The sequence below is a fragment of the Felis catus genome, chromosome X (genome assembly GCF_018350175.1).
Source record: "Felis catus isolate Fca126 chromosome X, F.catus_Fca126_mat1.0, whole genome shotgun sequence".
Lineage (NCBI taxonomy): Eukaryota > Metazoa > Chordata > Mammalia > Carnivora > Felidae > Felis > Felis catus.
The window spans coordinates 14,190,947-14,217,628 of record NC_058386.1 but is presented as its reverse complement, the minus strand read 5'-3'; the positions used below and the strand labels follow the sequence as shown (position 1 = coordinate 14,217,628).

At 49.7% G+C, this 26,682-nt stretch overlaps 1 protein-coding gene across 7 annotated transcripts in view; it reads left to right on the top strand.

Annotated features, from left to right (window-relative positions):
• Positions 1–25,763, top strand: part of RAI2 (retinoic acid induced 2) — a 375,422-nt gene extending 349,659 nt beyond the window's left edge. For 5 of the 7 annotated variants that reach the window (XM_045050658.1, XM_045050657.1, XM_045050656.1 and 2 more), the window contains one exon: positions 23,800–25,763. In XM_045050658.1, the coding sequence (XP_044906593.1) occupies positions 23,824–25,395 (1,572 nt within the window). In that variant the 5' untranslated portion in view covers positions 23,800–23,823 and the 3' untranslated portion in view covers positions 25,396–25,763. The remainder of the gene's footprint in view (positions 1–23,799) is intronic. The other 2 variants (XM_006943601.4, XM_006943602.4) reach the window with 2 other exon arrangements.
• Positions 25,764–26,682: the final 919 nt, after the last annotated feature.

Sequence of the window (26,682 nt, the reverse complement as noted above, 5' to 3'; positions counted from 1 at the left end):
CTGTGGGAAGGTCGGTCCAAGCTGAGGAAACAGCCAGTGCAAAGATCCTGAGGCAGGAAGGAGCTTGGTAGTTTCTAGGAATAGAAATATTCTGATGGAGGAGGAAAGTGGTAGGAGATAAGATTGGAAAGGGTTAGAGTGGGGCCAGGTCAAATGGGGCTTTGTGGGGCTTGGCTTTTACTTTAGGATGAGAAGCCATTGGCGAGTTTTATGCAGCTGAGGAAAACAATCTGCGTTGTGTTTGAAAAGAAGGAAGGAGCGGTCAACTGTGTGGCACACTGCCAGGATGAGTAAGATGAGGGCCAAGAGACTCTCTCAGTGGATCTGGCCGCGTGGAGGTCGGCGTGACCCCCGTGAGAGCTGCTGCGGTCAGGGAGTGGGCAGCAGCTGTGTGCCCTGCCTTTTGGTTCCAGAACATACAGTCTCCCCAAGGAATAGGCATTGTCATTCAAAGGGATCCATAATTTGATCACATTTCTTAGCCCTGCTTTGTGTGGCCTCAGGGAATTACTTGGTTTTATTCTCTCTTCAGTAAAAGACCTACTGCAGGGGTCACAACGATGGTGGTGGTGGTGACGTCATCCACCCCTATGTGCCCACCGTGGATCGCTTCAGTGATTTTCCGGCTGTGGGACAGGGCCTGCCCTGCCACACACAGCCCGTGAGCCATGCAGGCCTCAGAGGGGTGACCTCAGCCTCCTCGGTGCCCTGTTCTGATGGCTGTCCTCTGGGTGGCCCTGCACTTCCAAAGTCCACCCACCTCCTTAACCTTGCCTGAACTTTTAAGCCCAAGAATGGCACAACATCCCTCAGAATAAATCCCTAAAGAGGCATTTGACAAAGCATATAGAAACTTACACTTGGTGAAAAGTGACTGTAGAAAAGAAGTATGTTTAGCACAAGCTTAAATATTACTGTGCTTTTTATGCGGTCTCCCGCGGCATTTTGGATCCCTGACATTTTTCCTGACTGATCGTTCCCTTTGATTTTTTTTTCCCCCTACACTGCTTTGATTTTGTAACACAAGAATAATATTTTTTCTGGACTAAGCTTCTTATAAGTGGTCTTACCCAGGGAATGTTTGAAAATGTAAAGATGATTCTGTTTTCTCTTAAGTACCAAGAAGTCCATATACACACACACCAAAAAACACTTTTAATAGCTTCAGATGAGATAATTTGACTAATATTTAAAGGCATACTGGAAAAAGTTGTTCCTCTTAATTCCAGCCCCTAGTTCAGAGCCCCATCATTTTAACACTGTTGCGTGCACAGCGACGAAGGTCCCTCATCACCTGCACGGTAGAAACCCTGTCCTGAGGGGCAGGCCTTGGTTCTTGACAAATGGATTCGCCCTAATGTATTGTGTCTTCAAGATGGACTCAAAGGTTGGGGCGCCTGGGTGGCGCAGTCGGTTAAGCGTCCGACTTCAGCCAGGTCACGATCTCGCGGTCCGTGAGTTTAAGCCCCGCATCAGGCCCTGGGCTGATGGCTCGGAGCCTGGAGCCTGTTTCTGATGCTGTGTCTCTCTCTCTCTCTGCCCCTCCCCCGTTCATGCTATGTTTCTCTCTGTCCCAAAAATAAATAAAAAACGTTGAAAAAAAAAATTTTTAAAAAAAAGATGGACTCAAAGGTGAAGCCATTTCATTTCACAAAGAGAAGATTTTTAACTCCTCCTGGTTAAATGCCCATCTTCAGTGTGTCGGACAAGGCTCCAAAATGCCAACACCTTCGTTCTTACCGGCTGGCTGGCAGGATTGGGTCTGGGCATCACATGGGGGCACATTTTACAGTTAACTCATCCTGGGGAGGTGGGGGACTGAAAGAGGGCTGCTGTGCTCAAAATCGACATCAGACATCGGGCACTGCCTTACTGTGCCGATTTTTTTATTATATTTTTTAAAAGGTTTATTTATTTTGAGAGAGAGAGAGAATGAGCAGGGGCAGGGCAGAGAGAGAGAGAGAGAGGGAGGGAGAGAATCCCAAACAGGCTCTGTGCTATTAGCACAGAGCCCAACACAGGGCTCCAACTCACAAACGATGCAATCACGACCTGAGCTGGAATCAAGTCAGATGCTTAACTGGCTGAGCCACCCAGGTGCCCCTGTCATTTTTTTTTTTTTAGTAGCTTAGGTGTTGGCTAGCAGTAATCTTTCTCCTATCTAGAAGAGTCTGTTTTGTGCTTATGCCACTGAACTCTGGGGTCTAAGATGAATTCTCATCTGGAAGTCTGTGCAAATCCTGAACCCTAATGGAAGAAAAAAAAAATATTGGCCTTGTCTGAGGGTACCCTTTTCCCACCTCTCCAAGGTAGTAGAGTTGCAGAGGCATAGTCACTCTGGGGAGTCTACTCGTTCACTTCTTTCGCCCACGGATCTCTCTTCAATCAGAACTTCAGGCACTTGAAAGAAAATCCAGCCAGGGCCTGCATTGTCTTGAGATGACTCCAACCAGCAGATTTTCTGGGTCAGTGAGTACGAATGCTTTTAAATTGCCCTTCAGAAAGTTCTTGACTAATTTTACTTCCATATCAGCAGACATTTACTATGGTGCTGTTTTTGCTCATCCATCCATCCATCCGTCCATCCACTTACTGATTCAGCACCGAGACAGTTTCCCAGGTACTGTGACTCCTACACAAATACAATCAATTCCTGTCCTAGATGGGGTGTGGTGGATTTTCTCTGTCTCTGTGAAGAGCATTGAAGCTGTTTCCTTGGGCCTCTTGAGGACTGACCAGGATAAGCACTCATTTGTGTTGGGAAGAAGAGGATCCAGACCTGGGGGTGGGGTTCTCATCCCTGGCTGCACCTTGGAATCACCTAAGGAGCTCTAGCAAATCCTGATACCCAAGCCAACAGTGAAAGATTCTAAGTTTATTAGTCTAGGTGTGGCCTATCTGGATCTTTCAAAGCCTCCCTCCCAGCCAAGTCTCCTGCACAGCCTGAGTTGATTGTCCCTCCACAACCCTTTATTCTGGGGAGTCTGGCCTAATGAAAACCCTCCATTGGGCCCCCACTACCTCTGTTCTTGACCTTATACTTGTCACCTCAGATTTGATGGCAGTTACTGATCCCCTGCACATCTTGCCCACCTTGGGCCATGGGATGCCAGTGCCATGCCAGGCTTAAAACTGCTGAGAAGAGGGGCGCCTGGGTGGCTCAGTCGGTTGAGCGTCCAACTTCGGCTCAGGTCATGATCTCACGGCTCATGAGTTTGAGCCCCGCGTTGGGCTCTGTGCTGACAGCGCGGAGCCTGGAGCCTGCTTCAGATTCTGTGTCTCCCTCTCTCTCTGCCCCTCCCCCGTTCATGCTCTGTCTCTCTCTCTCTCTCTCTCTCTCAAAAATAAATAAACATTCAAAAAAAATTTTTTTAATTAAAAAAAACCTGAGAAGAAAAACCACTTCCTTTTCATCTTATTTATTGTTTATTTATACTTTAGAAGGAAATTCTCACCTTATTTATTTAGCCTTCCACAGTGAGGGTCCTTTGGCTCCCTGTCTTTATCGTAGCAATATTTGCCAACCCCTACTGAGGGCTTACTGTGTGCCAGGAACTGTTCTAAGTGTCTTGCGTGGTAGCTCTTAATCTCTTTGACAACCCTGAGGCATAAAGACCATTAGCATCCCCATTGCACAGATGAGGACACTGAGGCACAGCGAGGTTAAGAAACTTGCTTCTGCCCCACAGCCAGTCCATGGGGCATCTCCCCCCTATTTCACCGCATAGGGCTCCCCTCTATAAGTCAGAAGGGCTTGGACTTGCTGTGCTTCTGCACTGTTGTCTTCCCATAGTACAAGTATGGGGGGGCGGGGGAAGGAGTGAGGGTTCACCTACAAGGTCTACCGGCGTCCCGACACTTTCACGGTGGCGAGCGGCTAGGGACGCGGAGCTTAGCAAGGAGTCATCCGCCCGCTTCTCGGCCAACAGTTTGAGTCACTTCAGTTGCATCCGCTGGACAGAGCTGTTTTGGTCTTGTGAGACACACTGAAGTAAGTAACTGAAAGCAGATGGTTCTCACCTGCGCCAAGCACTGCCATTAGCACTCTCCCGTCTGCACGCTTTCGGAATTGTCCCCCAGGCAGAGAAAAGCCTGGGCGGGATTCAGAAACAGCCTGAATTCATCTCTTTGAAAATACGTAGAACTTCTCATCTGCGTATTCTCCTGCGGGAAGTCAGAGGCTCTCGGAAGTCAGTCATTTCTGCAGTTGTAACAGAGCCCGGTGTGGGGATGCGCGATGGAAACTGCACGTGGGTTTGTTGCCATAGACGAGGCGCAGAGTGGGGGGGCTGACATCGCCTCCTGGAAGGAAGGGATTAGCCGGCCAAAGTGGAAAACAGATTTGAGAAATCCATTTACCCTGAAGGTTTAGTAGGGAATGCAGGTCAGACTTACTGTAATGTCTTTAGTCACAGCTCTGTCTCCTGGTTTTATCTTGGACGGGGCTCAGGGTTTCAAAAGAAAGGGGGTATGTGAGCCTTTAAACCCTGGCCTTAATATTTCCAACCACGTTATTAGGAATAAGAATTCTCGTCATTTATTGAACTGAAGGGATGGCATGAAAGTGTGTGTAAAATTATTAATTTACTACTTGTATATTTCTCAGTTATTTGTAGGTTATTAAGAAAAATTCTTGCTTCTGCGTATATGATCATAGCACCCAACTCAGACTTCAAGGAACCTCGGTAGCATATCCTTGATTTTTCTCCTGAGAAAGATATCACCGATGATAGGAAAATAACTTGGAAACATTCACAAGGAGTTGACATGGCCCCAGGCCGTAAACGAATGTCAGAATCCTAATTAGTCTTCAAATAATCTTCTTTGTGGCCAAGAACTTCTGCTTGCAAGAGCACCATTTCAATATGCTATTTGTCACCTCATTACCTGAAAGCCTCTTGGAGGCATTGTATGGAACTCAAACCATTTGAAGGCCCTTTGAATTCCACCCATAATCTTGCCCCTAACTAGATGCACGGCCGGAGGCAAGTCACATTTTCTGAACCTGTTTCCTCATCTGTAAAATGTGTTGCACTAGATAGTCTTTGTAAAATGAAAATTAGAAGGCTGGGTGTGATGTAGTCCCTTCCTTTTCTTTCCTACCACTCGGACTTGCTCCCTCCCCCTGTTAACACAAGCGCACGCACGCGCATGCACACGCTCACACAAGCACGCACACACAGGCCTTCTTGGCACACTGGAATGCATTATACCACGGTGTCTCCTGTCTTTCAGGTCTTTACTCAAAGCGACATCACCTAGGAGAGGGTTCCCCCTCTTGCGCTCCCTGAAATAGCCTCTTCCCCACCTCGTTCCCCCTTGTCACTCACCACGATTTACTTTCTTCTTAGCGCTTAGCACCATCAGAAAGCATAAGACACTGGGATGCCAGTGCAGGGGTAGAGGAAGGGAGTCACAGAATACAACAGAAAGTCCAACAGATGCACATGAGGAGTTGGGTGATGGCTTCATGAGTGTTTATTTTGTTAGTTGAAATTTTATGGTCTTAAAAATAAAAACAATTTTCAAAGTCAAAACAAGCGAACCATGCCTGGAACAGTGTCATGAACTGAAGATTATGATTATACAGATTCCACGCACCTGAGATCCAAACATTTAAAGATGAATGTTAATTCAGCTGGAGGGGACTCCTCCTCCAGCTGAGAGATTGGCATAGATGACCAGAAGGACCTCTGGGGCCCAGAGAACATTCCAGGTTGAGTGTACCTGACAGTTTATATTTCACTAGCAGTGCCCCCCCCCGCCCCCTCCCTGCCATTTCATAGACAAGGAAACTGTAGCTCAGAGAGGCTGGGTCACTTTCCCAAGGCCACACAGTCTGAAGGGGCAGAGCGGAGGCGGGCCTGATTCACAAGCACATGTCTGTGTCAGTATACCATAAAGCCTCCCTGGGCTGTTTGAGGGCTGAACACAGCAAATGGGAGTGTTGTCTCAGCCTCTTATAGGGAAATAGAAGATTCCTCTCTGCCATGCATAATAGGAGACCTTTGCCCTTAAGGAACTTCCAGTTTCTGCTCCAGCAGGGATTTTTCTGGGTGGCACACCCCAGAGATCTGAGAAGGAAGTCTCAGTAGCAGCATTTGAAGCCTCTCTCACGGGGCCCCTCACTCGGGCAGCGGTTGTTGTCCAAAGACCACACGTTTTGGCTTTTGCTCGCCTTAATATTCCCTCCCCTTTCCCAAACACAAAAATATTGGCATTTCCTGGAAAGTGGTTTTGGCCCAAAGCCTGATAGCTATCCCACACTCTCAGGCTAGTTTTCCTTGGGGCCTCTGTTCTTTCATTTTGTCGAGAGCGTTTGTTTGGGAGCTGACGTTGCTGCCTCCTTTGTTTGCACCTGAGGTAAAGGGCCCCTCACAGGTGCCCTGGGGAGTGCCTGTACCCCTCACCACCAGCCAGCCCCTGCTCCATCTCTCCTGTCTCCACTACATTCACAATTGGTCAGAGCTCACGATGCACACACACAGTACCACTTTGGGTGTTGATTTTTCCTTTTTGCAGTTTGATAGTATTTTCAATGTTTTTTTTTTTCCTTAAATCGAGAGTAATGAACATAAAATCAAATCATTCTTATGTGGTCAGATGAATCAGTTTGGAGAAATCTGTGTACTTATGTAACCACTGTCTGAAAGAGACTTTAAAACGTTCCCGTCACCCCAGAAAAGTCCTTCCTCCTCCCCCTCCCCCAAGCAACCACTTTCTGATTTCTAGCATACATTTTGCGGCCTGTTTTTGGATATTGCATCAATGAAATCTTAGAGCATGTACACTTTTGTATCTGACTTCTTTCGCGCAGCACAGTGTTTTTGAGACTCATTTATGTTGTCGCACGTGGCAAGAGTTCACCGCTTTCCATTGCTGAGTAGAAGCCCGCTGTGTGAGTGTCACACAGTGTATTTATCCATTCGTCCATTCACAGACATTCGGGTTTCCAGTTTGTGCCTTTTATGACCAGACATCTGTGTACAACTCTTTTCGTGAATGTATGTTTTCATTTCTTTTGGGAGGATACCAACGAGTGGAATTGCTGAGCCCAAGGGCGGACCGTTGTTTAATGTCGTTGGAAACTGCCGGACAGTTCTCCGAAGCAACTGCACCATGGAGCCGGCAATATATGAGCGGCCCAGTTGTTGCATAGCCTCACCAACTTTTGGTGTTAGTCTTTTTTATTTCGGTTGTTCTAGTGGATGTGATCTGATCCCTTAGTGTTTTATTTTAAAGGACAATTTTAAGAATTTTCTAGCGTGTCAGTCAATGCCAGCTCAGACACGGAAAAGGTCCTGTGAGAGGGGAAACCAAGTGTTACATCTTTATGGACAGGAGGTTTCCGCTCATCATCCCTGTCCCTGAAGCAGAGTCTCCAGCCCCAAGGGCATTGTCTACGGGCTGCCACAGGGCAAGCTGAAGGCCAGAGCCCCAGAGGGGCAAGGCAGGGCAGGGCAGGAGAAGGAGGCGGGCAAGAGAGCCAGAGTAGAGAAGGGAGGGTCTCCTACACAGAGAGCTCTGAACCGCACTGTGACGCCCTAGGACCAGCCTCGGGGCAAATGATGCTCTGCACACGCGTGGGCACACACACGGCTGGTGAGAAACTAACACATAAGTAGCCACCAGGCACAGATCGGTTCACGAGCCTGTTCCAGGGAGTCCCAGCCGCTGTCCTTTCTGCTGCCATGACCACACATGATACAAAAGCTTCACTCGATGCAGATATGACAATATTTCCAAGGCAGAATTTTGGCAAGGCAACTGGAAATCCTCCAAAACCAATTGCCAGGCATGGGGCCAGCTGGGTGGCAGGCATGAGAACCACCCCTGGGGTGCTGGCTGTGGGCTTTCCTGGCTTCTCCGGCACTGTGCACAGAGGGTGGGGAGCGCTTCTAAAACAGTTTTTCTAATCCATATATCTTTTTTTTTAATGTTTATTTTTGAGAGAGAGAGAGAGAGAGAGAGAGAGAGAGCGAGCATGCCAGCATAAGCTGGGGAGGGGCAGAGAGAAAATCCCAAGCAGTATCTGTGGTGTCAGTGCAGAGCCTGATGCAGAGCTTGAACTCATGAACCGTGTTATCATGACCTGAGCTAAAGTTGGGTGCTTAACCGACTGAGCCACCCAGGCGCCCCTCTAATCCATGTATCTTGAATGTCACTATTTTACCCATTTCTTTTTTTTTAATGGATTACACCCTTTTTTAAATTACACTCTTTTTTTTACACTCTTTATTTATTTATTTTGAGAGACAGAATGAGTGGGTGAGGGGCAGAGAGAGGGAAAGAGAGAATCCCAAGCAGGCTCTGTGCTGTCAGCACGGAGCCCAACGCAGGGCTCAAACTCACGAACCGTGAGATCATGACCTGAGCCGAAATCAAGAGTCAGACGCTCAATCAGCTGAGCCACCCAGGCACCCCTATTTTACCCATTTCTTACAGTTCTCAGGCTAATTAGCAAGCTACCCATTTCACCACCTGTGAATTTTAATATTTCCTGTGCTCTGTAGACAAACCTCAAGTATTGATAGAGATGAAGAGATAACTGGAACTCCAATAGCACTCTGGGAAGGAGTCTTGCTGATTAGAACTTGAGCTGACACACATCCTCCCTCTCCACCACCCCCCCCCCCCCCATCCCACGGTGTATGGGCTTGATGACAATGCTGGTTGACAAGGTCAGGATTCTGCCCGAGTCATGGACAGGAAATGTCCCACTGTAGGTGCTGGTGCCTCTTTTGTGTAGAAAGTGTTGTCCTCGGTTCATTCCAAAGTGGCAATGTCCCAAAGTCTTTAGACGGATCAGTATTTTGGACAGGAACCCAGAAAGAGGTCAGTAATGTTGAACACAAGGCAAGAGCTTGCTAGCAGTGAAACTTCAGTGGTTGGTAGAAGGGAAGGATGCCATTGGATGGGCATTCTTTGCCTAGAAACTCAATTATGGAGGGTGTGAAGGAAAAGCTGGCCCAGACCCTTGAGCCATACATAGATGATGAGCTCCCCTAAAGGAAAATCCACAGGGACGTTTCCGATAAAAAATTTGGTGTTACTGGGGGAAATGGCAGACATCCCAGGCCTTCCTGCTCCACAGACCAACCAAACATCCAAGGGTGCAAACAGAGAAGGGGTGTCGTGGCTCTAGCAGTCTCCTCTGGCCAGGTGCCCCGTGCCCTGGCTTTGCGGGTGTGTTTGCCCACGTCATGCCGGGGCCCTGCTTCTCCCTCCCACCCCCACACCCGCTCACACAGGCCAGGGCCGCCTCTGGCTCTCCAGGGAGGAAGGCCGCTGAAAGGTCTGCCCCTCCTCTGTGAAGGCAGCTTGGGCCTCCTGCTTTCTCTCAACGCTGCCAGCTCTGGGAATGCCTATGAAATGGACCCTTTCAGTGGATATTTATGCAGGAACCAAGCAAAAAAATTGTTCTGAACCCTCGTTAATAAATTGATTCAAGTCAGAAAGAACAGCCAAAGTGTCAGTGCTTTTTATGCAGAGAAGTTAGCACAGGGAAGCTCGAATTGGTCTCTGAGCACTTGAGCTACTCTCGCAGTTCCGGTTTCCAGCTTGTGGGGTTCAGGGCGCTCGAAGCCTGCAAGTCAGTCTGTCCCTAGCGCTCACTGTGCAGAATGGGTCCCAGGAAGTGCTGTGTCAGTTGATGTACTGCTAGCTGCTGTTTCAAACAAGTCAGGAGTGTGTCACGGCTCAAACACAGTATAAGTTTATTTTTCGCTTAACAAAACCCCAAAAATGAATGCTCCTGATGGCAGGTGGCCCTCCTCCAAACTGTGATTCAGGCATGCAGGCCCTTCCCATCTTGTGGCTCCACTTCCTCCAACAGGTAGCTTCTGAGAGGCCCTGGTGCATCAAGCTCAGGCAAGAAGGAAGAGACTGGAGCATCATGTATGGAAGGTTTGTAGCAGCCAGCCCTGGAAGTGGTACACATCACTTCCACCCACAGTCTCTAACTGCAAAGGAGGCCGGGAGATGTAGCCCAGGCAGAACAGGAAATGGGTATGGTGAACAGCTGACCAGTCACCCACAGATGACATATATTCCTGGGAAGGATGGGAATGAATCCCTGCCTGGGATGCAGGCTTGTCCAGAGGCGTAGGAAGGAAGAGTTAGGCCACAAAAGAAATGGGAGCTCCTGTGTCCTTCAGGGGCCAGCGGTGGCTGGCTGTACGATAATGGTGGAGGGGGAGCTCAGGGCTGGGCTGCCCCAGCTACAGAAGCAGGCCAGGGAACTCTAGGCTCTGGCCAGAGGCGAGAAGATCCCTTCCCCTTCTCCCTCCCTCCCTGCCCTTCCCCAGCCCCATCAGCACCTACACATGATGCCAGGAACCTTTGCCCTCCCTTTTCCCCACCTCCCTCAGACCTGCCTTCTCTGTACTAAATGTTGTTCACATTCTGGAAGGCTCTGGCCCTCCTTCCCATCAAAATAGTCATTCCCTGGAGATTCACAGTTCAGTTCCTGGAAGGAAAATAAAACCAACAAACCAATTCACACCAAGGTGGTACTGACCTGCTGGGGTTTCTGAGTCGTGGAGAGGAGAAAATGAATGTCAAATACCTAGCAGGGTGCCTGGCACAGAGGTAAATGCTTAGTAAATAGTTTATTAATATCATCTTGTGAGCGTGTGTGTATGGGGGGGAGGTAGGGGGAGAAAGAGAAATAGACATAGAGAAGGAGAGAAGGAACTAGAAAAGCCCTGCAAATTAATCTCCTTTCTCTTCCCCTCCCAACCTCATGGTCTCCCTACTGAATCATGGCATGGTGTTCATTGGGACCTGTGAAGACCTCAAAGTAGTAGAGGTTGAGGTGGCAGTCCCGGGGGGGTATAAGGCAACTTTTCACATCCTGTGGAAGAGCCAGATGCCCGCTCAGGTTCACAGCACCCCGTCTCTCCCTCAAGTCCTCACGAGCCCTGAGCTCCAGCCCTGGCCAGGCCCCACACACCTTTCCTCTTGGACCTTTCCTCTTGGACCTTTTCTCCTGCACTTCTGGAACTCTCCACTCCATTCCACTATCTCCTCTATTGAAATCTGACCGGTGGGGCGAGGCAAAGCTGTGATGACTGGAACCCTGAGGTGGACTAGGTGAGGACAAAGTAAATTCAACATGAATTCTGGTTTGAGAGTTAGAGGGACAACAAGTGGCCTCATTGCTACTCACCCACTGTGCCGTGTGTGTGTGTGTGTGTGTGTGTGTGTGTGTGTGTGTGTGTGTGTAAACACATGCATTCCAGAAGTAGTCTTTCCTGAAAGAAACTAGGAAATAACACCTATGATCTTCATTGTCAACTAACCAGATGTTATGCAGCAGTTTCTTCCTCCCCCATCCCACCTTTGCCTTGTTTATGCTATATTAGCTGCAGTCACAATACTTGCTTTAAGATAAATATAGTGAATTTATAGGACTTCAAAAGGCTCAGCAGCCCTAAGATTCTGCAGTGTGTTGTTCTGCTCTTGAAAGAACTCGCCTCCAGGCAGAGGGACGCTTCTGACAAACAGAATTCCAGAAAGAAGGCTCCATGTTTAAAAGATGAGCATTCCCCACCCTCTTCTTCCCCCATTGTCTGTGTACTTCTCAGGTCAAGGCTGTTATTATTTTTATTTTTAGGTAGTATGCAGCTGATGAAGTGAAGTGGCGTTTGTTTATTTATTGTTTTTTGGTCCCTGAGTTGGAACACAGGATCAGCAGAAGAGAAACTCCCTCTGTGACTCATTGCAGGAACATCTAGCATTCCAGCCAGCACAAATAGGATTAAAACAACTTTCCCGAGGGCCCCAGTCATATTCTAGCAAAGGAACACATTGGCCAAACTGACCACCTCTGGACCATTTTGCTTTTGCAAAGAGAGCTGTCTGTGGCCTTCTTGTGTGCTAGGCTCTTTGTGAGATCTCCAAACAACTTCTCATGAGCTGATTCCTCTGTGGCCTAGAGATTGTCATCAGCACAGAGGGTCTTCTTCACAGGGTCATAGAAAGTGTCACCCATTGGGGAAACACCTGGCCATGGTGGCCTGAATTGGTGATATTTGGGTCTTCACATAACAAACACTGCAACTTTCCAGGGCATGGCTGGTGTAGCAGACATGGTTTGTCCCCTGCCCCCATGTCCCCTCAGATTGGCCTCTAAATGCCAAAGGCCACCTACTGCAAATAGCTGTGACTATTCTAGAGGACATGTTTTTTCCCTCAGGAGCATAGTAGGCCCGCTTGCTGGGCTAGTTCAAAGCACCAAGGAATTAATGCACCATCCAGGAGCAACCCTTGACCTGTGATGGATGGGAGTTGGTGAATAAACACCCTGACTCTGAGGCATATGTTTTCCCCTGCCTCCCAGCATCCCCAGTAGAATCGAGCCCTAGTTGCCCTCAGTGGTAACTTAGTTGATAAATTGCCTTCCTTCTCTTTGCTGTCTCGCCGCTTCACTCCTCTACTGGTATTTTCTGGGATCTTCTCCCAAACAAACTACTTCCAGGCATATCAGTCTGTTTACGGAGCAACCTAGCTGGTTGGGTTCATCAAAACTGAACAGCACCCCCCCTCACCATATCCATCACCACTGGTGATGGTCATTAAGTTTCCCTTGTGGCTTTAGCACTGCCGTAGCATGTCATACATGGGGACACAGTCCTTTGAGAGCCACTAACTTCTGCATGGAAATCTGGTAAGACAGAAACCAGAGTTTCAAAAGGTAGCCAGTTCAGCAGCAGGGCCCCCCTGTACCATGAAGTAAGGACAACTTTGGACACTGCTAAAATCTCTGTATTCAGGAAGCACATACTCATGAGGTTCCTGTGAGTGAACAGTAAGCATTTGTTGACTGAGTCTATAAAGGAATGAATAAGTGACTCACATTCACTTCTTCACTTAATTCTGAGTGCTTAGAGGTTGAGGGCACATCCCACCACTGTTTTTGAACCTCAAATGCCTTTTTTTTTAATTTTTAATGTTTATCTTTGAGAGAGAGAGACAGAGTGCAAGTGGGGGAGAGGCAGAGAGAGAGGGAGACACAGAATCCAAAACAGGCTCCGCGTTCTGAGCTGTCAGCATAGAGCCTGGTGCGGGGCTCGAACCCATGAACACAGGATCATGACCTGAGCAGAAGCTCAACCGACTGAGCCACCCAGGAGCTCCTCAAATGCCTTTTAGTGGAGCCAGCAATCCTGGCCATAGTTGTATGTTCTTGTTTCTGTGCAGAGATTTCAAGACAGTAAGATCCTTCCCATGATTGGTATCTGACACCTCTAGATTAGAGTTTTATTTCTTTGTCCATAACTTTGTCCACTGATTGAATTATGTTTATTATACCAATAAAGGAAACATAATCCTTAAACCTATCAGTCATAGACCTCAGTGAGAATGATTTTATCACCTTCTTTCTGGAAAACTCAATTTTGATGGGGGAAACCCAATTCTGACCATCTAAGGAAGGGTGAGAAGTAGGCAAAAATGAATCTCAGGCATCCAGAGAAGATAAATCTATGTGTTTTTTTTTTTCCCTAGGACTGACAGTATAGCCAAGTCATAAGTGAATGCGCTTGGTGGTTTTAAAAGCTTGGGAGATTTCCCCAAATTTGGATCACCCTCCTTTTGTACTTCTAGTGCTGGTGAACAATTTCTTACCTTCTTCACACCCTCATCTTCCTGAGAATCTCCACTCCCACCTCTGCCTGCACCACTCTGCACAGCAACCAAGCTGTTGTAGCTCAAAGCGCCCCCTTGTGGCCAGATGAATAACAGTCAGTGCTTTTCTCAGTGTTACCCAGTTTCTCAGTGTCTTCTCTCTTCCAGCTGAGCAACCTTTTTCTGATTTGGACCTACACATACTTTTAAATAGTCTCCCCCCTTCTTTCCTTTAATTCTTGCCCAGTTACCTCAGAAAATCCCTTTACTTTCCCTCTCCCTCTTGTCCTTAACCCTCTTCCTTGGCTATTCCACCCTTTCTTTGTTTTTGTTCCTCTTCTGAGTGACAAAATGACCCTAATCCGGTTGATAAACAGGAGAGGAGGGCTGCTTAGGCCCTTGGGCCGGAGGGAAAGAAACCCCTAGGACCTAAAGTGAAATTATACATCATAGCCAATCAGCAGTAAATGCTGATGAGTCCATATTCAAGCTACAAAAGGCTCTGGCCACCTCCCCTTTCTCCCCTAGCCTATCTGCCTGAATGAGAAATAGATTTTTGTATTTAGTTGTTTTCCCATGGTCTCTCATTTCCAATAGTGGGACAGTGTTGTTTTCTATTTTCACTGCAAGCGTTCTGTGTTTCAGCTATGTTGGGGGGCAAGTGAATATTTGTGGAGACCTCACCATAAGGTATATAATATTCTACATTAAATGCCTTCCTAGTTCCTTGCAGCTGATTTGAAAATGAACCTTTGAACAAACAGGGTTTTAACTTAGGAGCTTCATGTACAAACCCATCGGGGGCATCAGCAATGCTGTTTAAGATGCTCAGAGGAAATACGAGCAGTGGATCTGATAATGATGACAGTGATGCCAGTAACGAGGTGACAACGGTGATGATGACAGCTTTGAAAATGAGAATGATGAAGATGGAGACTGTGATATTGCCGATGACGATGGTGGTGGTGGCGATAGCCATGTTTTGTCGAGTACATTCCACGTGCCAGGCATGATGCCAAGCACTTTACCTGGATTATTTCCTTCAGTCATTACAGCCACCTCAGGTCTGTAATTCCCATTTTACAGAGAGGGAAACTGAGACTTAGAACTAACTTGCCCAAGGCCACACAGCTAGCAAAGCTAGGCAGAGCTGAAATTTGATTCTAGGCCTGTCTGAGTTCAAAGCTTGTACCTTGTGACCACTGTCATGGGGGGCCCAGTGCCCAGGCTGAGGTTGGCACTCTTTCTGTGCTGATAGCTGTCGAGGGGCTCACATGCATTAGGAGAAAGGGAAAATCTGAACTCCAGTCCTTTGACTTCACAAATCTACACCCCTTCCTTCCAGTGACCCCTCAAAGGGTCTATTTCTGGCACACTAGTCTCTGGAAAATGTCCTGCTAATGACACGGGATTATAAACAGTCCTTTTCCCAGAACAAAAATTTAACCTTTGTATCTCAATCTAATTAGAAGTATTTTCTCTTCCAGAGGCAGGTTTTCCCCCTTCTTTGTTCCATATTTCAGAGGTTTCTTTATTGCCAAAAAAAAAAAAAAAAAATCTCCAAAAATCACAGTGTTTTAAGAAGATAGACCCTGGCCTGAGACCTTAAACGTGACCTGTGCTCCTGCACAAGATGGCCACTCAGGCACTAGCACCTGAGGATGTTTGGGGTTTTCTGTGTCCTGCAGAAGGCTGTGGACCTTGACCAAATGCAGGGACAGACGCTCACTGACTGTCACAGCCCACTGTCTAGGTGAGTGTCCCCTGCTACCAATAGCCACTCTTCAGGATATTTTCCCATGATCCACCAAGACCCCAGGAGGAATCTTCTTTCCTTGTAGTTTCTGGAAAATAAGCATTTCTTCTCTACTTTAGAGAGGTCCTTGCCTTAACATCTCTTCCCGCTGCTGTCTCGGGATGGGCGTTCTTCCTCTAGAGACTTCCTGCTTTACCCCTGCAGGAAACGTGGGCCTTGAAGGAGCCCTAGTAGAAGCAGATAATCCTGGGAGAGTATCAATTGGTTAATACTTTGGGAATTGAGCCAAGAGAGAAGGCAACAAGCCTATGGAGAAAACAGTACCAGGGCAGAGAAATGGGAAGTACATGCCTAGCACACAGTAGGTGCTCAGATAGTTTTTGAAAGAACAAATAAATGAATGGATGTGAATACAGTTCCCGTTCTAGCCCTCATGCAGTACTGCATGGCCCAAGGTCCATCATCCATCCCTGGGGGCAGGCTAGAGGTAACTGGGAGTATGAAATGAGACCATAAATACAAAGACATATGACATTCTCCACCTGGGCAAAGAAGGAGGTAAGGCAAACCCACGATGCTCCCCACCCCCGCCAGTCTCCCAGATCCCTCTTGTGCTCTACTGGAACATCATCATCTCTCCTGCTGAGTTGCAACATTTTTGTTCTTGCACTCCTACTAGAAAATAATTTTTGCACACTCCCCCAGTGCAACAGACACAAAATTATGCATCTACTTATATTTATTTGCTACATATGCTATAGAATAGAAAAATGGGAATAAAAAAGATAGATGAGGAGGCATAATGACCCTAAATAAGTTTTATGGTGACCTTCCCCTGCTCCCGGGGAAGACCTCGCAGTCCCCTGGTGTCAATGATGCTTGGGCGCCCTGCTAGCCCCTCCTGACTCACACATCTCTGCCAGGTTTCACCAAGATCGTGTGAGAGCCAAGAGTTGCAGTCTGTGCTCTCTGCATAAATGCCCACAGCCTCTGGCCATCTAGATGAAGGGGATACTCAGTCCTGAACCACGAGGCCACCAATGTTTTCATAAATGAGATAACATGTCAGGGAACTGATTTCCAAAGCTCACCTGGGTGGTCATATTTCTTTTGGAGGGCTGTGTGGGTCCCTGGATATAAAAGGCAATCACCTCTAAGGTGGGCAACTATCTTGTGTATTCTCCATATTTTCACTAATTTGGGAACACGTTCACTTGACAATTGTGTTCACGGTTTCAGTAGAATGGCCCTGTGCTGGTGTTTAAAGCTCAGAAAATGGAATCACTGGGACAAGTAACTAACAAGTATTACACCCTATGGGAAGAGCAAAACCATTTTTTTTTTTTACCTAGCTGGCATTACTTCTTAGATATTTAGTGCATATCCGGTCCTGAACGGTGAAAGCACATCCACGTTGTGTTAATGGACGAAACTTATGCATTGCTCATTTAACTCCTGGGAAGTGGCTGGGGATTTTTATACAGAATTGTCAATCATTGGTGTGGTTAAAGTGCTGGATAGAAAGCAGAAAACAGACTCAGAATAGATGGAGGGGCAGGATTCTTAGCACAGTTCTCTGCCAAGTCAACCTTCCAAAAGGGAGAGATGTGTCACCTTTTCCCCGGAGCAAGGGGACATGGGGAAACGCCGTGAGATCTGGGGAGAGGTTGGGGGAGCTTGGGTTGATGGCTTTAGTTTTTCCTGTGAAGCACGAAGCCAGATCAGCCACTGGGAAGGTTGGCCAACCAGCTGCCTCATCCTCTGGCCTCTGAATTAAGAGTTCCCCGGGGCGCCTGGGTGGCGCAGTCGGTTAAGCGTCCGACTTCAGCCAGGTCACGATCTCGCTGTCTGTGAGTTCGAGCCCCGCGTCGGGCTCTGGGCTGACGGCTCGGAGCCTGGAGCCTGTTTCCGATTCTGTGTCTCCCTGTCTCTCTGCCCCTCCCCTGTTCATGCTCTGTCTCTCTCTGTCCCCAAAATAAATAAAAAACGTTGAAAAAAAAATTAAAAAAAAAAAAAAAAGAGTTCCCAACCTGACTGCACGGTAGAATCACCTAGGGGATTTCTTAAACCCCCAGAGCCCCAATTGCACCCCAGACCAATTAAATCAGAGTCAGGGTGGGGGGACCCAGACATCCATAGTTTTTAAAAGCTCCCAAAGAATTCTAATGGGCGGCCAGGTTCGGGAACCAGTGTTAAGCCCGAACTCGTCAGACTTTAACATGCGTGTGCACAAAGCACCCAGGAGAGCCTGTCAAGGTACGGATTCTGATGCAGGAGACCTGAGGCGGGACCCAAGAGCCTGCATTTCTAGCCAGTTCGCGGAGATGATGCTGCAGCTGCTTCAGGGATCCCGCTTTGAGCCGTGAGCACATAGAATATCCTATTTTGACCTGAAATAATTGATAACTGCCTACAGGCCCCGTAAAAATCAAAGCTGTCGATATTTTACAGTTGGACAACATGTATCTTGAGAGAATTATCAAGATATATATTTTTAAATGAATGTTGTAGAGGAAGAAATTCATCTTGATAGAAAAATCTAGATGAGGCTTATTTCAGTGGAAGAGGAGAGCAGGTCACATCTGCCGGCTATTGGGGCTGAAGGGGGCATACTCAGGAGCAAGGGCAGGGCCGGGGCCCGGGCGTGGAGTCTGCCCAGTGCAGCCCGGGCTCGCTAAGATCACTTCCCCTGAGGCTGGGCTTGCCTTCCAGTGACCTCAGGTCGTGCCCCTCAGGTTTGAGTTGCTATGAGGTAATCTCTGCCCCTCGTGCCTGGGTCCCCAGCTGTAAAGGGTTTGCTCAGGGCCACTGGGCTCTGTGGACCAGGGCCTTGTGATCATCTTGATAGTTGTTTCTGTGGTAAAAGTGCTCTAAAGTCACAAAATAAAATTAAGCCTCTCCCTAGAAGATGATTTGGGCCTCTGAAGGGCACTCCTGGAGTGCTCCAGGGTTTTTTCCAAATTCTCTGCTCAGAAACCAGACTAGACCTGAGCTGGTCTTGAGACTCCGTCTTGGGTCAGTGGGGAGTTCACAGCCACGTTTGAAGTTCCTTCAGTTCGAGATGGTGCAGGCTCTTCAGGGGGCCCTGGCATCATTTGCGATATGGCTGAGGGCATTAGGAGTGAGGGGACTGGCCTATGGGAGAGAGAGAGAGAGAGAGAGAGAGAGCTAGAGTGAGAGTGAGAGAGAGAGAGAGAGAGAGAGAGAGAGAGAGAGACTCAGTGATAAATGCCCATAATGAGGAAATAGATGGACTCTAGGACCCAGAGAATAGTCTGAGTTATCTGAGCGCTCAAGTGTTTTCACTTTTTAAATTAAGCCATAAACGAATCCTTATTATAAAAATGTCAATGTGCAAGGAGGCCCGTAGGGTGATGCGAGTGCTTTGTGCGGCGCTCTGGAGGCAGCAGGCCTGCAAGGCAGGCATGGCTTTTGCAGCGGCACCTGGTGGGGCACGGATGTGGTGCTGGTCCCTAACTGACTGTCCCAGAGTTAGGCCCCAGGTCAGCTTCTTCGAGAATGTACCTCCTTATAAGGAAAACAGCACACAGGAAGCTTCACTTTGGTTTTTTCCTGGGTGCATCAGAGAAACACCGGAACCCAGGGTGGATTCATTCACATGCCCCTGGCTGGTGAAGGTGGGTGGCTGTCATGTTACCCTCCATGGTGCCGGTGGGGCCTGACCCTCTACTTTTGTCCCAGTGCGAGCATGGTGACCTTGGTAATAACTGGTTGCAGGCAAAATTTGGGTCAGACTTTCTGGGTCACGGTTTCCTCATCTGTAAGTAGAATCAGGAAGGGGATGGAGATGTGACCTTGACCACCCCTTCCAGCCTTGATGTGCGTGCCATGGTTCTATAAACGGTGAGCCTGCACCGGAGGCTGGGCAGGAGAAGCCAGACTCAGGAAGGCCTAGATGCTCATTCGGACACCCGTTCACTCAGAAAGTGTTTCCTGAGCACCTGCCATTCCCCAGAGGCGGATAGAAAGAGGAGGCAGCCCCTCCCTCCTGGAGAAATGAGTGAGCAGGCAATCCCAATGTGAGGGGAAGGCTCAGGACTAGACAAGGGCAAGTTGGGGTGCTGTGTGGGAGCCCAGTGAGGTGGGGACGAGATCTGAGAGGAGGAAACCGCAGAGTCTGACAAAAGAGCAGGAAGGAGTTGGTCGGGTGACACAGAGGCCCAAGAGGGCTCCAGGCTGAGACACAGATCCCAGGGAGAAGCTGCCCCGACTTAGATCGGTAGCTAGACGAGGGCTCTGTATAACGGTTCTGTGATCCCACAGGTCGCTGAGCCCAAGTACTGCCCCAGACAGCCTCTCCTCACCCCCTCACTTGCCCTGGGCCCCGAGGCATTTCCCCCAGAGTCTCCAGCTGGGGGCCACATGGCCTATACTGGGGTGGACCCCAACCTTCCAGCTCTAGCAGCTGGCCAAGGGCCAAGAGATTGAGAGTGACCCACAGATCCAAATTGCCCACTCCCCATCCGGCCACACTGCATTTACCAACCCTGGCCCATACCCTTCCCCCATTCCCCCCATCATCACGGGTGTAGGCAAGACAGATAGGTAACCTCATTTAAACCCATTTGCAGAAGATGTTTTGAAAAACCTGAACAAAACATTCCCTGTCCCCTCTGAAGCCATCGTGCCCCTTAGTTGAGCATTAGTTGGTGGCTCCTAGGATACTTCCTGATTTGTAGAGTTCCTCGGCACACCTGCTGCCCATGCTAATCAGCGGGGAAGGGAGGACAGCTCTCTGCCTTCTCTCCAGTCAGCTTGTTTCTCACTCATCCTGGGGAAGGGATAGAGACTTGCCCTGTGAACTCTCATCTTACAAGCTGGTTGTGAGTGAGGGTCATTGCTGGGGCTTCCAGCACTGGCTCCTACAGCGGCTCCACTTACTCTGCCTGCACTGGGGGTGCTCAGGCCCCCCGGCGGCTGACCCAGAGTTGGGGCACCCACCGGCAGGGTGAGTGACGAGGGGAAGGAGAGCAAAGAGAAAGAGAAGAACCTTTCTGGGAGGCAGGAGGGTGCATGATGAAGGTAGGGCTACCGTTTCCTTTGCCCGTGTAGCCGAATACCAGCCTCATCTCAGCAGGCCAGTGGCTCTAGGGAAGCGACCGGGGGTGCTCACAAGGCCTACTGCCCGAAGACAGGAACTCTAGTGCAGGGCAAGAAGGCCTGCATCCTCTCGGCCTCAGCCTTTCTGAGACAGATGTCAGGTGGGTGGGCGGGCATCTCAGCACCTATGAGCTACAGGGAGACCCTTAGATCTCCCACTGGGGACTCAAAGCTCCGGGAGCAGGGCTGGGGCAAAGCGGAATGGAAGCGTGGGCCCAATCTCACTTCCCTCTCCTCCCACATGACAGCTGTGGACCTGCCTGACTACTTGGCCAAAGTAGTCATGGGGCGCCCCGTGGGGGCTGTCCTCCCCAAAGACAGGAACTCTGGTGACCCTTCGGCTCCTTCCCCGGTGAGAGGGACAGAGGAGGGTCCTGGTGGACAAAAGAGAATAAGCAACCAGTTCGATGATTTTCTGGAAAGGACTTGGCCACCACTTTGAAGAAATCTCATGCTCGAGTGCTCTCTTTTACACAGCTCTGCAGGCACATGCACTTGGTGTTGAACAGGCGGCTGGAGAGCACTGTTCTTGCCAAGAAACAAAACGCACGAACGAGTGTGGCCCTCACAGCTTCCACTGGGAAAAGAAGCCTGGGATTAACCCTGAACTCGAATCCCACCATCAGTGTCCCTTATCCTAGTCACGTAACCTTCCTGTGGAATCAGTTTTCTCATCAGCAAAATGGGCATAACTATAGGCCCCTCCTCATAGGGTTGCTCTGAGGATTAAGTGAAGTAATGCATGGAAAGTTCTGAGCATTCTTGGCAGAGGCCTGGCACATGGTAAATGCCCAGTCCGTTTTGGCTCTGGCCATCTGTGAAACGAACAGGGGCCCCCTGTCCTGGCGAGGTCCCCTCCTCACACTCTGAACCAGAAGGTTCTGGGGGAGTGGGAGGCCTAGAACCAGGGCCAGGCAAGAAAGGAGTGAGGTTGGCAGGAAGAGGTGAGAGCTGGCACCTGAGCTAAGTTGTGGACCAAGAGCCGAGGGAAGAAGCCCTGAGAAGTCTGCCTTCTCTGCCTGGGAGGGGGCAGGGGTGTGCAAAGGAGGCAGAGGTGAGTGTGGGCCGGGGAGGGGAGGCTCTCTTGTCCAGAAGGGCAGATAGGTGCAGCCCCTTACATGCAAGCAGTCTTCAACTCACAGGAAGCCCAAAGATGGCACAGAACATGTCTTGACCTCTCCCAGTAGTTACCTCGAAGGCCATCAGAAGCCACCTCAGATGGGTGGCTGTGGGTGCCTTCTCTTCCCATTGCCATCCTTGTCCTCCCCGGCGCCTCCCCAGCTTCCCTTTAGCCTTTGCTCACCCCTCCCTGAGAGTCTTGGCCACTGGGAAGGACAGGGCAGACCCTTCTGGAGGAGATCCTAGGTTCTCAGGTCCTTTACAGGGCCGTGACCAAGTGGCCACCAAAGCTTCGTCCTGCTGATGTTGATGCCTCTCCTGACGTAACTTTGATGCCTTCTCATGCTAGCAAATCTCTGTCCGTGGAAAGACGTGTGCACCACTGAACTGTAATCTCCACTATAGCAGGAACCTTGTCTGTCAGGCTCACAACAGCATCTCCAGCCCCCAGCAAAGTGCTGGTGTGCAGTAAGCGCTCAGCCAATCAGTGGGTTGAATGAGTGAATGAATGAATGCGTGTGTGAAGGAATGAGTGAACAAGTGATATTTTCTGGGCTAAATCAGGGAACATTCCTCTCAGGAAAAACCAGGACCCTTCAGTTAGGGCAAGCCCCTGCAACTGCCCTGGCGTGGGCTGCCTCCCTACTCTGCCCTAAAGGCATCATTGGCCAGCACTCTGGGTCACCTCCTGGTTTCCAGAGGACACCCTGCCCCTAGGGTGCTGGGCTGTGGAGCCCTCCGTCAGAGGCACCACTGTGCACCCTGCTGAGGGCATTACCAGCGAGTCCTTCTCCCCAGAGTTGTGTGCACAGCATCCTTCTGCTTGCTGCCCTTCCTCCTGCTTCAGAGAAACTCCTTGTTCTATGCATTTGACACATTTTGATTGTCTGGAAATATCACACGGTTGTTCATTTGTTAAAGCTGCCTTCCTGTAGCGAGGCCTTGTTTGTTTATTTCTACTCCTATGGTGTGCCAGGCGGGCTGTCCTACGGGTTGTGGAGGGTGTGTTGGTAATTTGGGGGTGAGGAGAGGAGGACGCGAGATGACTGTGGGACTAAAGTCTACAACAGCTCCAACAGGTGAGGTCGAGAATCTGAGCTGCCCAAGGCCTGCCCGGCAAGCCTGAGGATTATTGAATTATTATTGAGCCCAAGCAGACTCCAGGGCTGCACAGATCCCTGAGTTAGACATGGTGCCTGCCTTCTCCATGGTAACGAGGCTAAATATGGACGCGTTTCCATGGAGAGTCGTATCGCAGCTGCAGCCCTGCTTCCTCCAGGAAGCACCCGTGCTGGGTTCCTTGGGCCTCTCAGGAGGCCGTCAGGGGTGCCAGGGATATCAGTGAAGAGTATCTCCCCGTTGAAGACGTTTGCTTCCAACAGGTGTTCCATTTCCCCAGCCCTAGAATCAGCGACGTCCCCTCTTGACAACTAGAAAAAGTTAGGGGAGGTCACGGGTCACGCAGAGGAGCTGATTAGGGAAAGCGACACTGGACCCTGTGAGCATTCGTGCAGTTATCCTGTCTCCACCTGGCTCCGTGGGGAGGGCTTGCCTGTTATGGGGAGGGAAGGAGATAGCATTGGTCAGAGGAAGCCCGTGAGACAACTGTGCCGATCCTTGTGAAAACACACCGCTCTTCTATTCATCGAGCCTCTTCGGGAAGAACGATTGCTTGAAAGAGTTTTTAAGATGCTTTCTGTAAGTGGGATGTCCTGTTTCCACTTCCTTAGAATGTTCTAATGTGACAGGACCTTATTTTGTTTTTGAAGTAAAGTAAGTCAAGACTTGCGTGTGAGCAAGTCAAGTCTCCATGTTATCTTGACCGTCCCAACGGCAATGTGGAATGGAACTTTGTGTTTGGCGAAAACTAAACATATAAGCTGAGTATTAGGCTTAGAAATACTCTGTTTAACCTCTCTCGGCTGTTTAGTCATTACATCATCTGTGTTTATAGCTTAGTCGTCTGTTAAATTGGGCCTCTCCATGCACAGCTGATCACTTGGGTGTGTTTGTATATATTAGGCAATATCTATAGCATGTATGTGTACATAGAGGGACGGGTGTGCTCTGTGGTTCACTAAGATATGGAGACTCTTAAAAGACGTGGAGAGAGCGCTTAAGGCAATTGTAAGTGGTCTCTGACGGAAGGTTCATGTTGTGATTTTGCCTTGCAGGCCCAGTGGCATCAGAGCCGAGTGATGGACGATCTGCAGTCCCAGAACCTCTCCATGGACATGACTGACTCCTCTCCCGCCTTGGCCAATAACAGACTGGAGAATGGCATGGCCCAGCTGATCACCACCGAGGCCTGGAACATCAACTCCACCGACCTGGTAAAGAAGGCCCTGGTGACCGTGCCGGCCCCATCCATCCTGAACCCCCCAGCCGAGTCTCAGGGCGGCATGGCTCTGAAGGTGGCGGCCACTGTGCTGCAGCCCCTGTGCCTCGGGGAGAGCCCGGTGGTGATGCCCATTCACATGCAGGTGGAGGGAAGCCCTGCGCCCGAGCTCAACCCTAACGGCCATGCGGCCTATGTCATGACCACGCAGGGCCCCGTGCAGCTGCCGGTGGTGCTGGAGCAGCACGTCTTCCAGCACCTCAACTCCCCTCTGGTCCTGCCGCAGGAGGCCCCGTGCTCCTCCAGTGCTATCCACAACAACCTGTTCCAGGGAGCCGAGGACCCCGAGGCCCGACCGCAGCTCCTGGACCTGCGGATCCCCAGCCGGCCACAGGAGCCCACGTTGCCGTTTGAAGCTGTGCTCCAGAATTTGTTCCCCTCACAGGGCGCTCTCGGCCCCCCACCCTGTCAGCCTCCTCCTGGATACGCGCCCGTGCCCCCTCAGCCCTTTAACTCCCCCCTGTCCCCGCTGGTCCCTCCGGCCACCCTCCTGGTACCCTACCCTGTGATCGTCCCCTTGCCCGTGCCCGTCCCCATCCCCATCCCCATCCCTGTGCCTCAGAGTCCCGAGTCCAAGCTCAGCTCCGGTTTCCCCAAGCCGCCGTCTTCCTTCGGCCTACACCCCTTCAAAGGCACCCCTAGCCCTCTGGGGAAGGAGGAACTGAAGCCCTTCGATATCCTGCAGCCGAGGGAGTACTTCCAGCTTAGCCGCCACACGGTCATCAAGATGGGGAGTGAGAACGAGGCCCTGGATCTGTCCATGAAGTCGGTGCCCTGGCTTAAGGCTGGCGAAGCCAGTCCCCCCGTCTGCCAGGAAGATGCGGTCCTGGACCTGTCGCTGGCAGCCCACCGAAAATCTGAGCCTCCCGTTGAGACACTGTATGACAGCAGCAGCTCAGTGGACAGCCCAGGTCACGCCGGCGGCATGGAAGTGCCCTTTGCCCCTGCCACAGCACACGGGGCCTCGGCTGTGATGGATAGCCACGTGGGCGGCAGCAACCCCGCCCAGCTGCCCGGCCAGCCCGGCCAGCCCAGCGGCGAGGTCAAGGCTGAAAATCCCATGGAGATCGTGAGCGAGTCCCAGGCCGCCAAGGTTATCGTCTCGGTGGAAGACGCCGTGCCTGCCATCTTCTGCGGCAAGATCAAAGGCCTCTCGGGCGTGTCCACCAAAAACTTCTCCTTCAAAAGAGAAGACTCCGTGCTTCAGGGCTATGACATCAATAGCCAAGGAGAAGAGCCCATGGGAAGCACAGAGCCCCTTAGGAAACCCGTCAAAAACAGGAGCATAAAGTTAAAGAAAGTGAACTCCCAGGAAATACACATGCTCCCGATCAAAAAACAACGGCTGGCCACCTTTTTTCCAAGAAAGTAAATAATGGCTTTTTAAAATTTTTATGATTATAATATGGGGAAAGGTGCATTGGTTTTATAAAAAGGCATTTAAAACAAATTATCTTTGTTAATTATTTTGGGGAGTAGTTGGGAAGCGGGAAGGCGAATTGGCTCTAGAGGCCCTGTAAGCTAGTATTGTTTTCTTTTTTAATTTTTGACTTTTCACAAATGAGTAAATAAGAGCAACCTATTTTTCAAGCAGATTGCACATTTTTTGCAGCTTTAATGGAATATTGGGTGAATCAGAGGGGTAAAAAAGCTATTTTCATTGCCACAAAGTGCTTTGATGATGTAATACCTAATAAAGGGTAGGATGAATATTTCACAATAAATGTTTGTTTGCACTAATTGGTTGCAGCATTCTATCATTTTGTAAATTTGCATTCCTTAACTGGTGTGGTTTGGCCAAAACTGTTGCTTGTAAAGCGCTACAAGTTCTTTGTGTTTTGAGACCTAAGCTCTCCAGGCGTATGGGGCAAAGAAGAATTACATTGGCCTATGCCACCATTAAAAGAAGACTAGGAATATGTACGGCCTGGAGCCAGTCACTTTCCCCCCTAAACGTTGCTTTCTTCATTTGTAAAAATGTGGCACAGAGAAGGAAGAGGTGGGGAGGTGAGTTTCAAGCACCCGAGGCCCTTTCCAGTTGACGTAGACCCTGGGTGTGGAGAATTCTGTGTCTGAGCCTTCTGTAGACCAAAACCGACAAATGTGTCTAAAAGGAAAATTTACCTGCTTCCTCCCCACCCCCCCCCCTCAGAATTTAGCTGGAGAGGACCTTCTTTTCAAAGGCAGTAACAGCATTGTTCTGAATGACTGAAAGTCTTGCAAGCCAAAAGTATTACTGAAGACCCCTCAGAACGAGAGGTAAGTCCTTTGCTGGTGGATCAGGAGATGCCCCATAAACGTTCCTGGCTTGGGATAGAGATGCTTGGGAGTGGGGTTGGGAAGGGAAGAGAAAGTCGCTCCTCCTTAGTTTAGACCAATGGTTCTCAACTGGGGGTGACGGTGCCTCCCCAGGGAACATCTGGCAATGCCGGGAGACACTTTCGGTTGTCTCAGCTGGGGAGGATGCTCCTGGCCTCTGGTGGGTAGGGACGGAGGGCATTGCTGAACATCTCACAGGCACAGGACCCCCCACAACAGCAGATGATCCGGCCCAAACGTCAATGGTGCCGAGGCTGAAAAACACTGGCTGAGCCATCTCTCCGTGGACGAAAGCGAGGCACCTGGAAGAAGGGAACAGCCCGTGGCTCTTCCCCGACAG